The sequence below is a fragment of the Archocentrus centrarchus genome, chromosome 5, assembly GCF_007364275.1.
Source record: "Archocentrus centrarchus isolate MPI-CPG fArcCen1 chromosome 5, fArcCen1, whole genome shotgun sequence".
NCBI lineage: Eukaryota > Metazoa > Chordata > Actinopteri > Cichliformes > Cichlidae > Archocentrus > Archocentrus centrarchus.
In genome coordinates, this window is record NC_044350.1 from 25,041,155 (window position 1) to 25,059,252 (window position 18,098).

The 18,098-nt window shown below is 39.2% G+C and overlaps 1 protein-coding gene across 2 annotated transcripts in view; it reads left to right on the forward strand.

Moving 5' to 3' along the window:
- Nucleotides 1–295: 295 nt before the first annotated feature.
- nxph4 (neurexophilin 4) overlaps nucleotides 296–18,098 on the forward strand; it is a 49,051-nt gene continuing 31,248 nt past the window's right edge. Inside the window, exon 1 of one of the 2 annotated variants that reach the window (XM_030729662.1) lies at nucleotides 296–676. In XM_030729662.1, coding sequence (XP_030585522.1) covers nucleotides 623–676 — 54 coding nt within the window. In that variant the 5' untranslated portion in view covers nucleotides 296–622. The remainder of the gene's footprint in view (nucleotides 677–18,098) is intronic. The other variant, XM_030729663.1, reaches the window with a different exon arrangement.

Here is an 18,098-nt window from a genome sequence, read left to right on the forward strand (position 1 = left end):
CAGGTATAAATACTATCCAACAAAAGCATCCTCTCTGATTAACCGAGCGTAATTGAATGCTAGTAGTCAGCTCTTCATGTAAATACTGACTGGACAACATAATCTACATGCAGTTGTGGTCAATGTGGTTTCCAATAAAGGAGAAGCAGCTGTGCGCCATGACGCGCGCGTAAACAGAGAAAGATTTTTTTGGGGGGGGGGGGAGGGAGGGAGGAGAAGAAGGAGAGATAGGGTGCGCGACAGATCTCATCTCTCAAAATCAACCAGTTAGTATCACAAAACACAAGAAGCGCAGGTGATCTTCAAACGTTCCGCTTTTTGCCTCCACCTTCCAAACTGACTTTCGCACTAAACTTCCACCAGACGTCCAGCACGAGCGGAGGCAAACACCATGGATGTGCCACATGAGGCGGACCGGAGAAACTGAAACCACCGCTCAAAGTTTGACCGTAGAAATCACTGTGACTCTGACTAAGCAAACAAACAACTTTCGTCCTGTTTTTCTCGCACCTTTCACTTGCCGCCTGCCATTTGGGATTGCCTGGATTCCGCGGTGTGTCTTTATATGTTCAGCTGGGGAGACGCGTAGCTTTTCGGCGTGGTCCGCTAAAAGGAAGGTGACATGCAGGTTCTCAGCTGGACCATGGTGCTCCTCTGCCAGTGGATCCTACGGAAGGTGAGTTTACTCTCATACCGAAAGGAAGAATAAAAAAAAAAAAAAAGTCTTTGTGTGTTCATCCACAGAGATGCCGTCTTCGCAGAGAAACACCTTCCCTCTTCCTTTAGAGGTTTCCTAGAGATCACTCACCTGAGAAAATGATACAAGCAATAACGTTTTATTGTTTCATCGTAAGATTTCTATAAAGCCGTGAGTCACTATAACTTGGTTTAAAGTTATATCTTCAAAACATCCGTTTAGGCGTGAAACAGACAAACATATTCGGAGGCTTGATTTTGCTTTATTTGACAGCAGAAAGGGTATGGTGACTTTTGCCTGTCTCCAAAAAGGCACATATTTCTGCTGTCTGAGCATTTTCCCATTTCCACCCAGTTAAAAGCCACCCCCACCCCCAACACCCTTATCTATTTATCTATTTGTGCTCCTAGCAAACTTCCTCTCATTTTCCTTCTGAAGTTAAACGCGCCCGTGGCTTGTTTTATTATCTCGTCATCGCTATGTCAAAGAGTTTGTGCGTCTAGTTTTGGCTTCCGCTGCAGCAGCTGCGATGTGTGGTTGAATATGCGCGTGCGTGCACGCGCGCGCTCACTTGGCTGTGCGCATTGTATTAGTTTTTTTTTTTTTATTCTTTACACTAAGAATAATAATGCACATATTATATCTAGACTTCCACACATGACAGAGTAAAATACAGTACAACGGAATATAATAGAAGGCTGGTTGTCCCAGCAGACACACACCATCTGTGCTCAGTGTGTCTTTGGCCTCAGCAAAATAAAAGCGAGTAAAAACATGACCTTTCACCATATTCTTTCTCTTCTGCCTTTTCCCTACCTGTGATTCCTTCATCTTCCTCCTCCTTGTTGCTCCACTTTGTTCTTTTCCAGTTTAGATCATTTTACTGCTATAATAAGCAGTTTCACGCAGCGACAAATAGAGTTGTTGTTTTGTGTATGTGTGAGTGTGTGTGTGCGTGTCCGTGTTTTTTTTTTTGTTTTGTTTTTTTTTTGTTTTTTTTAAGTATGGAACTGTTAAATGATGTTGAAATTTTGACAAAGCCTTTTCATTTGCCACGACGTGTTTAATAAGTCTTATTAGCAGACAAATGTCACTTGATGAAAGCGACAAAGTGTATGAAGAGCTGAGGGGGCAGCTGGGCGATAAACCTTGAGTTCCAACAGATTTGCCTTGTGGCCGACAATAACCAGCATTTTCTCCGAGCAAAAAGAAAAAAAAAAAAAAAAAAAAAAAACCTAAACAAACAAAAAGCACAAAAAAGTGACTGAGGTGTTTTGTTTGTGATTTTTTTTTAAAGACATTTTGCTGCTGGCAGATTGGGGTTAGGTTGTATTGTGACAGGTAATAGCCCCTGCACTTCTTTTGAAGATTGAATGCAAATCATTTCTCCTGTCAAGTGGGACCGCTAAGGCTCATCGTGAGAGTGCCACTAGATTCAAGTATCAGGATTGACTTTGTAATAGATTAAATCAGCCATGCTTTTCTGTAATGTACCATTTGAAATTGTTATGATAGAGATGAAGGAGGACAGAATCTTGTTTGTTTTCACCAGCTATGTGGTGTAGATGATACAGTGATTTGGCTGGCATAATATGACAAGTTGCCTCCTTGGGAGCACTATTAGTCTGAGGGATTAAAGAGTGAAGAGGTAAAGGAGGCAGTGAAGAAGTGAAGGCAGGTGAAAAATTGGGTAAATGGAGAGGAGGCACAAGGGAAAAGAAAAGTCAGCAGAAGGAAAGAGAGGGTTACATTAACCACACCTCTAACTTAATTTGACCACCTTTAGTGGTCTATTAGAGTAACTTAAAGGCCTGTTTAAGTACATGTGCAAGTGCATAAGTGTGTTTGCAAGGGAAGACGGGGAGACAGAGCAAGAGCGAATCAGAATTCTCACAGGCTATTCTAAACTCATTTTATGTTTTTTGACAGCATTTAAAAGATAAAACCTATTTTATAGATCATTTCCATAAAGCCTTTAAAATAAGAATTTGCTTCAATCTATTTGAATGGTGTTTTCTCATATTCATGCAAAAAAAAAAAAAAAGCTAATAAAACAGTTGCACTTCTTTCATAATATGTCCTCTGCTGCAATATTATAATTTTTTCCACCTTGTGCTTTGAAATGATATCTACAGTAACAGCACTACAAAAGAAGAAAAGACGTGTGAAAAGCTTCTTTGCTGTTTTATGCTCCCTGTAGAAACAATAGCATTAGCCAGCATCTCAACCTGGCAAAATCCTCTTATCTCCCCCCATATAACAACTAGCTATATACCCCAGGGATATTACAGAAACTGAGTTGGTTTAATTTCATTATATATAGTCCTACTTCCTTTGCAATCATGTTGCATATATTCTGCATCGCTTTGCATTCCAGTAGTCTCAGTAAATGTGTATGAGAAATCCAGCCGAGTGTGTTTCCATGCCTCAAGTGTGCGCCCACATATTATTCAGTTATTCGCACCATTGTGGGGGGAAAAAAAAAATCTGAGCTATCAGAAACAGCAGGATCAGATGATGTTCCATCAGGGATTAAACCAGGTGGTTGGTGGTTTCCTTCCCACTTGCTGTCTTTTTGTCCATCCCTCTGGCTGCCTGCAGATCATCTGAACTGTCAAACAGCCCAGTTTCAACAGACAGGAGCCACCACTGGCCTGTAATCTGCACAAATTATACTCTCCATTTACAAAGCGATTAGATATGTAATCTGATAAAACATGATGACTGAAGCAATCACATTACTGCTCTATCTGTCGCATCTGAAATTATTCCCAGAGATCAAAGAATTTTTTTTAACCTACAAAAATGGCACAGATTCATACAGTATTTTAATTTCTTTAATTTCACTTCTAACATGGTTCGCTTAAGGTTAACCAATGATCCATTTCATTTAATATGATTTCTCCTCTTTCAACAGCACCATGCCCCATTTTTGACAAACCATTACTTGTGAAATGAATCATCCCTTGCTTGATGAAGTGAAAAGTTACACCTCGGGCTTTGATTTAGCCTTAAGGAGAGGGAATGTGTGAAGATTGATGTAAAATAAAATATTATATAGATTATACTTTGCACAAACCACAACCATCATTGTTTAGTTGTTGGAGCTTATGTAGAACTGTAAATATAAGCCCGATTGCATTTTGATCATTAAATTATAGCACTGTTTTTAAAATTTTGCAGAGGTAAAGTCGGGTACTAACAACCTTAAAATCCCACTAGCGTTATAAAAACTCTCGATGATCCACTTATAACAACTGGAAGCAAGCAGCAGGCAGAAAATCACTATAATGGTGCCAAAATTAAATTACAAACAAAGTGTGCAACCTTCAGTTTGGCAGACCGCTCAAATACATGTGGAGTTACAAGGAAGGAAGCATTATGTGTGAAATTATTGATAAGGCAATGGTATTATTTTTAAGATGCACGGAACAAGAAACGAGAACACACTGAGGAGTTTGGGAAAAGCTGCTGCTCCTCTCACTGCTGAACAGGCCTTTGCGGGTGTTTGGTTCTTTCTCTGTCAGAGACATCAGTTCATGTTTGACATCCAGATGTTAAAGGTGCTCCTGGGTCAGACATTCAGCTTACCTTTCATGCATGGCAATTTTATTTTTATTTTATTTTTTAAAATTTATTATTATTTAAGTCTAAATTCTTGTGCTCATTAATAGTGGGAGAAATCCTCAGATCCTTAAGTGAGAGTTGATATCGATAACACTCATGCAGTGTAATGAACTTTAAATAAAGTATTGAGTAAAAGAGCTCATAAAAAAGAAAAAGGATACCTGCAAGCAAAAATCTTTTCAGATTATTGTTACTGATACACTATTATTTAAGTAGGATTTCACTGTTAGCTGAGTCAGTTTGACCTATACTGTACAACCAGTTGGTTTAATCTTTATCATTTCATCATATTTCATTAACTGATCAATTGTAGTCTGCAACTTTAAAGTAACTGCAGCTGTAAAACAAATATATTGAAGTAAGTATAATATTTCCCTAAAGTATATACTTGCAAAGAATGGAAATACTACAGTACAAGTCACTTAAATGTGTGGTTAACCTCAGAACATCACGGAAGTGAAAATACTTCGTTATGTATCACCACTCGGCGGTTACTGCTGCCACACTTAATGAGCTACAGGGATTTTTTTCCCCCCACGTAACTGTTATTTTACTTCACAATCTATTTTTGTGTTGTTTCATGTGACGGCCTTGTCCTCACAGTCAGTGAATTTGCATTCAAACTTTGTAATGCAAGATTTCTAAGGCTTAATTAATTTTGAGGGTTCTGTGTTTTCTGCCATTTTTAGTGCAGAGGATAAAAATGCGGTCGTGCATGTGTAGAGACTGTAGCTGCTGTAGCTTAGGACTGGAAGTAACCAAAGGTTTTTTTTTGCAGATAAAAATGAGGAAAGTGAGCCAGGTGTAATTGCTCAGCGTCGTATATGTTTCTAGAGCACGTCTTAAAGATCCTTCAAAAGGCACAGGTTTCATAAATGCGTGAGAAGATCCAATATGTGAGCTGCTTACAAAGTAAAGGACATGTCTCCTCATTTACTTACTGGTTTTGTTCTTGCCAGATCGAAGCTGCACACTTCTTTGAATAGAAGAGAAATAGTGGGGAAGCACATTTCAGGGTTCCCTTTGAGTCCTAAAAACAATATTCAAATAAGAACTTTATCCCAATCTGGGTCATCTGATCCCTGAAAAACAGATACGCATTTTTCATGTGGCAGTCCTGTTTTAACCTACTTAATATTGAACTATAATAATGTTAATTTGTGAACTAAACACCATTTCAAGCTTCAAAATTCACAGTATTTTTTTAATCATTGAACTCTCACTCTGATTGCCACCATCATACTACAATCTTTTCAACAATCAGTAATAAGGTAAAAAGGTTTAGTCATTAAGAGATAAAAATGAATACGTTTGGAGTGCTAGTTGAATGAAATGTGAAATGATTTAGGTGAAACATTTACATTTTTCACCAGTATCAGGAAAACTAGCACTACAGTGTAGCTGTGCATTGTTTTAGACGACACTGCTAATTCTGCTAGCACTAATACGTTGTCTGCATTTTCTGACTTTTGAACAAATTGATAAGTTAATACACTGGCTGGTGTCTTTAAAGCTGCGCCTCCAGCATTGCTAAAAATACCAGCAAAATCAAGGCGCTAATAACAATGCAGGGCCCATCACCTGAAATATTGAAGAGTTTTTAAGAATAACACATGCTAATGTAGTGATGATAGTTGTGCTGTTGACCTGTTCTTGCATCAAATTGAGGAACTTAGTAAAATGATCTGTTTGCACTTTTAATAGTACCATCCCCTGTACAGGATCAAGTGAAATTTTACTCACCTTTTAGGGTGTTCACTCTCTGTCTATTCCTTGTTTGCTGTTTTTCATAGTTATTTGAATGTTTTTTTTTTTTTTAATTAAATAGGACAAGCTAGTTTTAGTAAAAAAAAAACAAAAAACAAAAGCAAGTTTCTGTGTTGAATTTTACAAACTAGCCTGCAGCTGTCAGAAGAGTCTTGCTTTGGTTTAGACTGACTGGGCTGTGAATGCCAGATGGTGGGCTTTTACATTGCTGCAAATAACACTGGCAATTGGTTGAAGCTTTTATGTTGGAAAGAAACACATGGAAATCAGAGAAGCAGAAGCAGACTTGAATAATCCCCCCCACACACACCCCCCCTCCTGCCTCGTCTGGTTTCTTTGGGTGTTTCAGGAAGCTCGAGTTAATATAAAATGGAAAACAGAATCTTTTTCATATGGTAACAGTGAAAAGCATCACGGGAGATATGACAACATCTTTTTCCACTGGTTTTTATGGTTGGTGATTCACTACCTTCGCTGGCTGATGGTGTTCCTGTGTCAATCTGAGTTCAGCAAATGAGAGTTTAATAAGTGGAAAAGGCTGCTGATTGCATGTACAGTTTGCATCATAAAGGGGTGTATGCGGAGTTTAAGTAGTGATTCACATTTTTCTTTTGTGTATAACATCATAATCTGCAAATTAATAAGTAAACACAGTTGTCAAATAAATATTTTTTTCCTTAAATTATAGAAACATTTATATCAACCCCCCCCTCCCCCTACTAAAAAAGAAAAGGCCCAGGTGAGACAAAACACAGCAAGGCAGCGAGTGTTCCAACCAGCATGTCACAGTGTAAGCTTTAATATTAGCACAAGATATCCCTGACCTGTTGCTGGAAAAGTGACTTCTTGGGCTTCAGTGAAAACGCGGCCAAACAGAGAGAAGCAGAATACTGGGCTCCACATCAGACCATGCGACCCAGGTTTCACTGCCAGGATAATCTGGAAAAGAAGGCCTTTGGACAGCTGCTGCCTTAGCCCCAAGAGGGTCTCATGTCTCCCAGCCCACGCTACCGTCCAGCCTCCGATGTAGATCGTCGTATAGCTGCCAGCTTGAGTGGTGGAGGAGGATGTGGTGATAATGGAGATAACTGGAGATTTTTGGTGTGGCTTAGATAGATAGCGAACAGGAAGTCGCATTCTCTGAAACTGTGTTTCTTGTTCTATTTTCTGTCATCATCATTTTTTTCATCATCACAGCCCTTTATAGTGACTCAAAGTTTGTTTGGTGTGTATCTTACATTTGCACTCTCTACCCCAGTGAAGGTGAGGAGGATGAGGGCAGAGCGGGCAAAGCACATATGGAGGTCCAGGTCAAGATAACCACACCTGATCTGTCTCGAACTGATCTCTACCCACACTGCAGAACACACACTCACACAGCATTTTAATGCATCCCCGCCTATCTCAATGGAAGGGCTACCATTATTACAATAGTATTGTGTATGACTCACCAAGTTATACAGAGTAACTGGAAAATTGCTCCTAGAGAAGAGTTGGTTGGTACTGTAGCTAAAAAAAAAAAAAGGGGGGGGGGGGTGTCTGAGGAGCTGATAACATCAATTTGAAAATATTCCTCATAATCTCTTGGCTGTAAATATGTGTGACACAGACGTGCATACAAAGAATGGACCTGTGATAAAATGAATTACACTCACATTTACAGCTGAGAGATGAAATTAAGGAATGCGGGGAACAAGGCTTCATGATTGTTCTGTGTTGTCATCACCAAGGTGGACATAGACAAAGCTTATTTATCACACAGCAATTACCACTGAGGTGCTACAGCTATGATGGCAGGGAGGAGAAAATGAACACTTAGCCGAAGCCGATAAAGGGACACTACAGCTGGGTGTGTCGTGACCCTGTAACGCGTCTGCCAAGAGGGCAGACATCCATCACTGCACGGTGTCCTGACCAGAGGAGAAGGGCAGCTGGAACTCCACCACTTTATCCATCATCTCCTCTTTTTATCGGTGACTTTAATTCCGAGTGAGACCAAAATATTTGAGTGCACTGATTTAATTGAGGTTCCTTTATTTAGGAGTTACTTTTTTGGTACTGATTGAAACATTTGATTTGTGTTTTAATTATTTATTAAGATAACTGCCATTTTAAAACATCTGCCAGTTTTATACTGTGTTATATCAACAAAGGCCTTACAGCTGCTTATTTTTAGCAGTGCTAGCAGCCAGTCCACCACTTTACTGCAAACTAAAATATCTCAGCAACTATTAGATGGATTGCTGTGACATTTTGTACAGGCATTTGTTGCCCCGATTGGAAGTATCCTAAAGACTTTGTTGATCCCCTGACCTTTCCTTAAGTGCTGTCATGAGGCTGACATTTTTCTTTTTAGTGCAATATCTCAACTAAAGAATGGACTACAATGAAATATACACAATAATGTCCTTCTAAGGATGAATTATGACTTTGGTCATTATGTAACTTATCATAAAGCTTCATCATCAGGTCAGCACGTTTATTTGACCAATACTTTGAATTATAATCAAGTGAAACTAGTGACATTCTCATCAGTTTTAGCTGTATTATCTATTTAGTGATAATTAGCAAGTGCTATTTTTCTAAAATGAAATACATGGTAAATATTTTAGCTATGAAACATCAGAATGTTAATGTTTTATAGTATAAGTTGACCCGATAGATACTGTAAAAGATGGCTTTAGGACTGAAAAGCTATTTTAATGGCCAGCAGGGGGCGACTCTCCTAGTTGCAAAAAGACATTTGATTTTAAAGAAACCCACACGAGAATGACCCTTAGCTCCTTTGGTCTATGATATCACAGAATGCTTTCATGAGTTTATGGGTCCAGTAACTAGTTTCAGGTCTTACACCTCATCCACCCCAGAGGCTTCTCGCATCTGGTTTCAAACAGCAAGATGGTGGCAGCAAAAGCACTGAGCTCAGGAATATACTAACCACTAGCTTGTATGAAATCAGAAAAGGTATTTTTTGGTGTTGCACTCTTGTTGGCGCCAGCATGGAGAATTTCAAGTTATGTTTAACCTTTCTTTATGGGAATTACATTTTTGTTTTGTTTCGTTTATTTTAGTGATGAGTTCTGATGTTTTTTCCAGAAACTCCACTAGGATTTTGTTGTTGTTGTCCTCTTTTGCATGACTTAATAAAATAAAGCAGCAGAGGGAGATTCTAGGTGAAGTGGTCAGCCCTACTTTGGTTTGGTCTACTCGTGTTGCTCCACTTTGAGAGGTCCCCAGTCATCTTTGTGATGTGAGCAGCGTGTTAATCTCTCTCTCTCTTGCTCTCTTTTTTCCTGGCTGCAAGGAGCAGAGTCGAGCTTTGGAAATAGATCACATCAGAAGGGACGCTTGGCTCCTGATGATGGGCACTGTGTTTGTTTCATACATGCATGATGAGTAGCTCAGCTCTCGGCGGGGGCCACCAGTTATGGCATAACGCTCAGCTCCCCCTGGGAGAAAACACATGCTGTGCTTCATACTTTTGCTATTTGATACAGCAGTGTGTATTCTGTTGTGTTCACGTGTGTTTACTGGTGCGAGAAACAAGCATGTGAACTGAACACAAGCTCACACAGAGCAGTGAAACAACGCGCAGAATCTTAAGACGATGACAGATTGAAGTGTGTGCGCGTCAATGTGTGGCAGTTTATGTGCATGATTTCTAACTATCTTTATAAATACACAGAACAAGCAGTTTAGTAGGAATAACTGTAATATTATGCAATCTGTTCATATTCTGTCTTTATAAGTCTGATATTTTCAATTTTTGCTGACTTTGTCAGAAAGGTCATAATTCCAGGTTGTGCTTATTATTGAAGTCATCAAGGGTGGAGGTGGTGGTGCACTGCACTGTATTTTATTGAAAAGCGTTGCTTATATTTTGCTCCCCTTATGATTTCATATAAAGTGGACAAAATATTATGAACGGTGTTCTATATAATGCAGTAGAGTGCTCTCTAAGTGTTGATTTTTCTAAAAAAAAGATTTTATTTTATTTTTTTTTTACACATGCACATATTTGTTTATGAATATAGTGCACCTACAGTAGTTAGGTGGTATGAGAGCTCTTTGGGTATACACAGCATCTTATGATTAATAGTAACACACCTGGGGGAGATATATAGAATAGAATTTTGTAATGAAATATTAAAGTGCAATCCGAGCGACACCAAATATCATAACTCATGGTGCAGATGGCAGAGAATGCTCAGGGTCAGCTCAGTGTGAGGACCCTGCCTCACATGAGCACATGGAGAAGGGATTAGTTTTTATCATTTTTTAATATCGCAAGCGCAGCTTGTAATGCATTAATTCAGACAAGCATTGAATTTATTGGAAAACTGAGGCAGGATGAGATGCGGGGGGGGCATAGGTAGCCCAGCTGGATTGGTGACCCCTTTGGTAAGCCTCAGTATGCATCAAGACTCAGCAATCACAATATCTTAATAAATAAAAGATTACACAGAAATCCACTGGACATATAAGCTCAGTTTTGTTTTTTATATTGTTACAGGGTTTTTTTTAGATAATATGTAATAATATACTCTTGTTTGCATTCTGTTTTTTGTTGGTTTTTTTGTCCATGAAGTATTTCAGGAGCTACACAGAATGTATTATTAAGATGAAAATAAAATGCTATGCTTGTACTTTTTTTTTTTTTTTTTTGCATTTTGGGGTTATTTTAGATTTCTTTGCTGTGCACTGTTCTCCCATATCAAAACTTTCTTTATATATTGTTCCCTGGACTCAAGCTTAATGGAGAGTGGTCAGGAGATTTCAGTGGAGAAGCGAACACCCCCCCCCCTAATACCATTTGGTCACAGATCTCTCGCGCCTCTCTCAGTCCATTTCCCTGTCTCTCGCTCTGGCTGTCTTTCATCTTACACCTCTCTCACCTGGCACCTGCCTGTCAAAACCTTCACAATTGAGCCTCTATCTTTCACTCCATTGCACCATTTCTATTCTTTCAAGCTCTTTCCATTCCTTGTCTTCCCTGCTTCAATACCTTGATACTGGTCATGCGCAGCCTGTGACTAATTTCCAACTGTCTGATTAAAACGTAGCCATGGAAGAAATAAAATATGTCATGAGAATTTCATAGTTTCAGCTTCCAGCTCCTTGTGTTCTGATAGTTTGTACTGGAAAGACAAGATTTGGGTTTTATTTTTATTTTTCCCTCTACTGTTGGTTTCTGGCTTTGGTCACCATGTTTTTCTCTGGGTGTTTCTGGATGGAGACATGGCAGTTCTTGCTGCTGAATTATATAAAATCTCTGCTTGGTTTTTTTAGTTAATTAGCCCAAGCAACGAAGAAGCAGGGGGCACGGGGAGATTGATGGCAAGAGGAAAGAAATGGTGTGTGTGGAGGCGGTGAGGGTAGACTTTCCCTCCTTTAACTTAGTCCAAGTTGGCCCAAAGGAGACTGCTGTGGAGGGAGTCTAGGTCAGGGGTAAAGAAGGAGAGGAGGGAAGAGCAAACTGAACTTGAGGCTGTGTGGGCAGAAGGGAACATCAGAAAATCATCTCACATCTTAACTGCCCTCACATTGGCAAATTTTAATATACTTCTTATGCAGAGCTTAACTATCAGCGTGTGTTAGAGAACCTTGACATATATTTTACCACTCGATGCTTTTAATGTTATTACAGGTTCTGAACAAGAGAATGATGCATACTGTAGCTCTCAGCAAGGACGTAACCTCGTAGAACCAAACAGCACGTATTGTTCACTCGCTGATAAAGCTTCTGTTATGTTTGTTTTCACTATTAGCTGGGATATACCAAAATAAGAATAAGATCCACTTAAAAAAATCAATGCGGATGGAGAAATGCCAGACAGAGTAGACTGTGATTCCTTCTTCATTAGTCTGAAGTTAATTGGAGACATCTTGAATTCGTGTTATATCTGGGGTGATATCTGGATTTATCTATTTTTTAAGGCAAAATTCTACTTTGGGCATCAGATTCAAATTGCTTGCCTTCTGACTTCTTTAGTGATTCCAACACATTTTCATTCCAGGGTGTAATATAATGCTCTACTGTCACCCCTCTGTTACGTGCTAGGTCTCCTCTGGCATTGGTGCTTTGATGCACAGGTCACTGCATTATTGGTAGCCAGAGATAATGGTCCAATTTTAGAGATCTACAAAGTTCACCTTAGGAGGTTAGAGAAAAGGTAGTGGCATAAGGGACAGCAGGTTTGTCAGCCAGGAGACAGTCGTTTTCATCAGATCTCTGACTTTGTTTCTCCAGTTTGTTTTGCTTTTTTAATTTTTACCCTTCTGATTTAATTCCTTTTTTTGTTTCCCTTTTCACTTTAGCTTCCACTCACTGGTTTGGTTAGTTTTGGACATTAAGAACTGTTTGGTTGGGTTTGAGAAAAAGGTAATGCCATAACCCGGTGCATCACGCACAACTGCCAAAGAACAAGTGGAGCCACAACAGCAGCTTTGAAAAAACTGCTTTACTTTACAGAATGACAATGACCTGGTATTTCTAAGGTGTGTAATAGGAGATCTATAATTTAAATTTTGTTGAGTCACAAAGGGTTTGCAGATTATCTTTAATGTAAATCCTTTCAAATCTTTGTAATGTTTAAGGGCTTATTATATACAAGACTGTCCAGTCACGTCATATTGGACTACTTTACACTTTAATGTAAATACCAAAGTAAACTTATATAGGTAATAGGAGGAGTCCTTCCTGGTAGTGAGACTGTACTCTTTTCAAGGTGATGAATGAGTTTTCAATCACTGCTTTTAAGGAAACATGAATGAGAACCTACAAGTCCAAGTTACATCTGCTGGAGCTCTTAATGGGAGTGAAAGCTTCAGAACGATTATTAACTTGTGGCGAAATTGTTTTTTCATCATAATCAGTTTGTTCATACATGATCACAATTTTGCCCTATCAGTACCTAAGTGGTTGAGTACATGAACTTACATTACCAAACACATAAGTGATATATTGAGAAATATGGTGATGGTAATGTCATCCACATTAGCCATACCACATACTAGCGTGCTTTTCTGTTGTCGTAGGGATATTGCCATCAAAAATAAAATAAACCCACTTTGTTCTTCAGTGATGTTCAGCAGAGCATTAAGACTTTAGCTCACTTGTGCAGCAAGAGAGATCATTTGGTGTGCTTGACTCATCGCTGAGACATTTTAATGTTAGCAGAAGCGGCTCCATCAAGTCGATATAAATACTCATGCTTTGTTTTAGGCCAGCTTGGCAGGAATTATGCAAAAATGTTTTACATGGTGACGTAGATAAGCAATGAGAGAAGTCTCTGGCCTGCCAAAAAGTTTATTGTAGGTGTTTTCTGTGGGAGAGAATAACTCCATGCTCTTTGGGCTTTGTAACACTGCAAACATCTGACATACTGAAAACGCTATGAAATACGCTGAAACACAAAAGGCTTAATATGTTCACTTTAACAGCAAAACCAATTAAATGAAAACAAACAAACCAACACTTTAGAATTAGAGCCAGTAGAGAGAACCTCAAGTTTAAAAAATAAAAAATCAGATTCTGGGATTAACGGAGATAGGTAGGATTATAGGATCACTGCTCACAGCTGGACCAAAAGCACTCATAAAGAAAATCACATTTCTCTCTGTTTCTTGATCAAAAGGTGCAGATGGAATCAGTTTCCTAAAGCCTCAGTTCACTCTGCTCAGCAGATGTCACCCTCCCCTCGGCAAACACTTGGACAGACCCCAACCGGCTTGTAACGACATGACCAGTCGGTGACAGTGACATAATATGGCACCTAGAGAACCAGACAGACAGAGAATGAGTTCTAGGAAGTGATAGAGAGACAAATGAAGAAACAGACTCATACTGTATGTCTCACCAGCAACAGGCGAGGCATCTCTCTGCAGAGATCTATGCTTCAGTAAGTTCAGCTGAGGAGAGCATGAACAATACAATGCAGCAACAACAAGGAGGACAACAGCAGGATGTTATCCCTGAAGGACCAACCAGGGGATTGCTGACCACACTCTTCTTTCTCTCTTTATGACTTTGGGATGCCAACAGCATAACCTTAAACTCCCAGTGCATGTCTTCTCTAGATTAATATGTTGCATGAGTGAATGCATGGAGTCCAGCTGACTAGAGTTCAGGGATGAAAAGACAGTGATTGCTTGAGTAAGCTGAGCTAATATGCAAGCTCTTCAATCCAGCTGACTCATCCTGGTTTCAGTGTAAGAATTCAGAAATCTTCTGGATTTCATTCCGTTTTTAACATCTTAGAGACACAGTGCACCAACTGTGGACAGCTAAATCAAAATTAGATTTAATTTGGCAATTTCAAAGAAAATGTGTATCTTTTATACCAAAGGATACATGTCCTGTGGTGTGCTGATTACATTTAAATCAAATTTCCACAATGAACCAGTCCTTAGTGTTGTAATGAGTATAATACATAATACGTACAAGTACAATAATATAATCTGTCCACAGGGACATTGAATAAGCTGTGAATCACAGGAATTCATTTTTATTAACTGAATAGCTACTGACCTCCATCTGGTATTCTCCATAACAAATAATAAGAAGACTGCATTTACACATAGAAAGTTTCTCACATAAAATAACAGCTAAATCTATGACTGTTCATATTGGTCTCCACTATCCCCTCGACTGTTTACCAGCAGCTGACTCTGCTCAAACACTGGAAAACTACCATACGCTACACAATGGTAAGTTGTAATATTATACAGGTATTTTAGCCAAAGATACTTGACCCAGAAAGTGATACTGCAGAAGAAGAGGGATACCAATGTGTCAGACTAGAAATGTATTTTGTGTAACCTCCTTTATAATGGTAAACACAGTAATGTCATGACCACCTACAGTAGATAGCACGAGTCTTCAGCTTGAATACATCATTCAACAGCTAGTGTTATTTTACTAGTGTTTAATCAACACTTCTGATCAACAGCTCCGCCACACAAGTTGGCGAGTTGGTCCTTTAGGTGTGTAGTTAGTGAGATTTTTGATTTTGTGTGAATGAGATTGAGAGAAATTTGCCTCTTTCGCCCTCATGAACAGCAGTGCACACTGAAAGTGATATCACAACAACTCGTTGTTTAAACTGTATTAACCCTATTCATTGATTTAATAATTATGTGACCTTGACCTTTGACCTTGACCACCAGGAGTTGATCTCTGCATAATGTCTTGATATGCAGAGTAATCATGCCTGGTTTCATCAAAATCATTCAAACCATTTCTTAGATATGATGTGGGCATGACAAAACTTAACAAAAAACAAAGATTTAACCATATGACCTTGACCTTTGGCCTTGACTTCCAGAAGTTGATCACTGTACATCATTTTGATATGGTGAACTCTTAAAGTGCCATTTAAGTAACAGTGACCTTGAGCTTGACCCCAGTGAAGCCATATACAATCCTAACCTTGCTTTGGTCATAAGCTAACTACCCATAAAATTTGGTAATTGTAGGCTGAATGATTTTCGAGTTATTGAGCAGACACTTCAACAGACGCCGCCCAAACGCCCGCCCGCCACAGGTGTTCACATATAGTACCAGGTTTGACTGGTCTTGTACTTTAAAAGATAGAAATCCCTTAGGAAACATTTACAGTGGCTTGCAAAAGTATTCATACCCCTTGAACTTTTCCATATTCTGTCACATTACAACCACAAACATAAATATATTTCACTGGAATTTAATGTGAAAGACCAACACAAAGTGGTATACAATTGTGAAGTGGAAAGAAAATTATATATGATTCAAAACATTTTTTACAAATAAAAAACTGAAAAGTGCGGTGAGCAAAAGTAAAGAGTCAATACTTTGTGGAACCACCTTTTGCTGCAGTTACAGCTGCAAGTCTTTTAGGTTGTGTCTCCACCAGCTTTGCACATCTAGTGACTGAAATTTTCGGCCATTCTTCTTTGCAAAACAGCTCAAGCCCAGTCAGATTAGATGGAGAGCGTTTGTGAACAGCAGTTTTCAAATCTTGCCACAAATTCTCGATTGGGTTTAGGTCTGGACTTTGACTGGGCCGTTCTAACACATGAATATGTTTGGTTTTAAACCATTCCATTGTAGCCCTGGCTTTATGTTTAGGGTCGTTGTCCTGCTGGAAGGTGAACCTCCACCCCAGCCGCAAGTCTTTTGCAGACTCCAACAGGTTTTCTTCCAAGAGTGCCCTGTATTTGGCTCCATCCATCTTCCCATCAACTCTGACCAACTTCCCTGTCCCTGCTGAAGAGAAGCAGCCCCAGAGCACCATGCTGCCACCACCATATTTGACAGTGGGGATGGTGTGTTCAGAGTGATGTGCAGTGTTAATTCTCCACCACACACAGTGTTTTGCATTTTGGCCAAAAAGTTCAATTTTGGTCTCATCTGACCAAAACACCTTGTTCCACATGTTTGCTGTGTCCCCAACATGGCTTCTGGCAAACTGCAAACGGGACTTTTTATGGTTTTCTTTTAAAAATGGCTTTCTTCTTGCCACTCTTCCATAAAGACCACATTTGTGCAGTGCACGACTAATAGTTGTCCTGTGGACAGAGTTGTGGATCTCTGCATTTCGTCCAGATTTAGATGAACAACCTTGTCTTGGTAGGTTTACAGTTGTGCCATACTCTTTCCATTTCAAGATAATAGATTGAACAGTGCTGTTCAAAGTGAGATGTTCAAAGCTTGGGAAATCTTTTTATAGCCTAAGCCTGCTTGAAACGTCTCCACAACCTTATTCCTGACCTGTCTGGTTCTTGTTCTTTGGACTTCATGATGCTGTTTACCCCCCAATATTCTCTTAACCAACCTCTGAGGCCATCACGGAGCAGCTGTATTTGTACTGAGATTAGATTACACACAGGAGGACTCTTTTTAGTCATTAGCAGTTATCAGGCAACTTCTGAATGCAATTGGTTGCACTCAGAGAAAAGGGGGCTGAATACTTTTGCACACTGCACTGTTCAGTTTTTTATTTGTAAAAAATGCTTTGAATCATGTATAATTTTCTTTCCACTTTACAATTGTATACCACTTTGTGTTGGTCTTTCACATTAAATTCCAGTGAAATATATTTATGTTTGTGGTTGTAATGTGACAGAATATGGAAAAGTTCAAGGGGTATGAATACTTTTGCAAGCCACTGTAAAACTGAGCACACTTCAAATGGGCAAAGTTAAACACTGGCCAAACGAATATTTTGTGTGTATTTTAAGAACTATATAAAACCATTAATCACATTCTTAATTACTCAAATCACATTTTAAATGTTGCTGAAATATGCAGCATCTTGCACCATGTATAATGTTGCAAACACAAGCACAATGTCAGATTAGTCTGCAGAGCTTGGCTAACCTTAGTAACAATAGCAGCAATAGCCTTGGTTTCTTCCATGCTAGCATCCACACCCTGGTGCAGAATATGGTTATGCCTCATTTCATTTGATTGGCTTTGATTGTCATTCAACTGATTCTGACAAACCCAACATACAGCCACTAAGTTTTTAACTCAAAGTACTGCATTTGTTAGTGCAATTGTTATCTGCTAACTTTCCCCCTTTGTTCATTCACAATGTCTGTCAGGGCTGCAGTCCCAGGTAGTGTTGGTGGCATCATAAAATCTTTGAAACAGTAACTGCCGTTATGTATTAATAAAACAAGCTTTGTAACCAACTGGTATTTCTGGTTCTGACTAGCAAAGGCAGCTAGTCACACATATCCCTAGTCACAACTGCTGGTGTGAACAGCACTTTGGTGTTTTGGCCTGTCTGTAACCTCTTGTTTTTGTCAACCTGTCCTGGGTGGTGCGGTTGGGTTGCAGATCCGAGTGCAAAATCATGTTGGTTTTTACCACTATCTTAATAATCTATCAGTACAGAATCCTAACAGATTCCTAGATTAAACAAAGAGAGATGCAACAACAGCTTGAAAATATTAGACTTTCTGGAGAAAACTTGAGGAAAAAAAACCTTTTTGAGTCCAGTTTTGACTTCTGATAGATAAG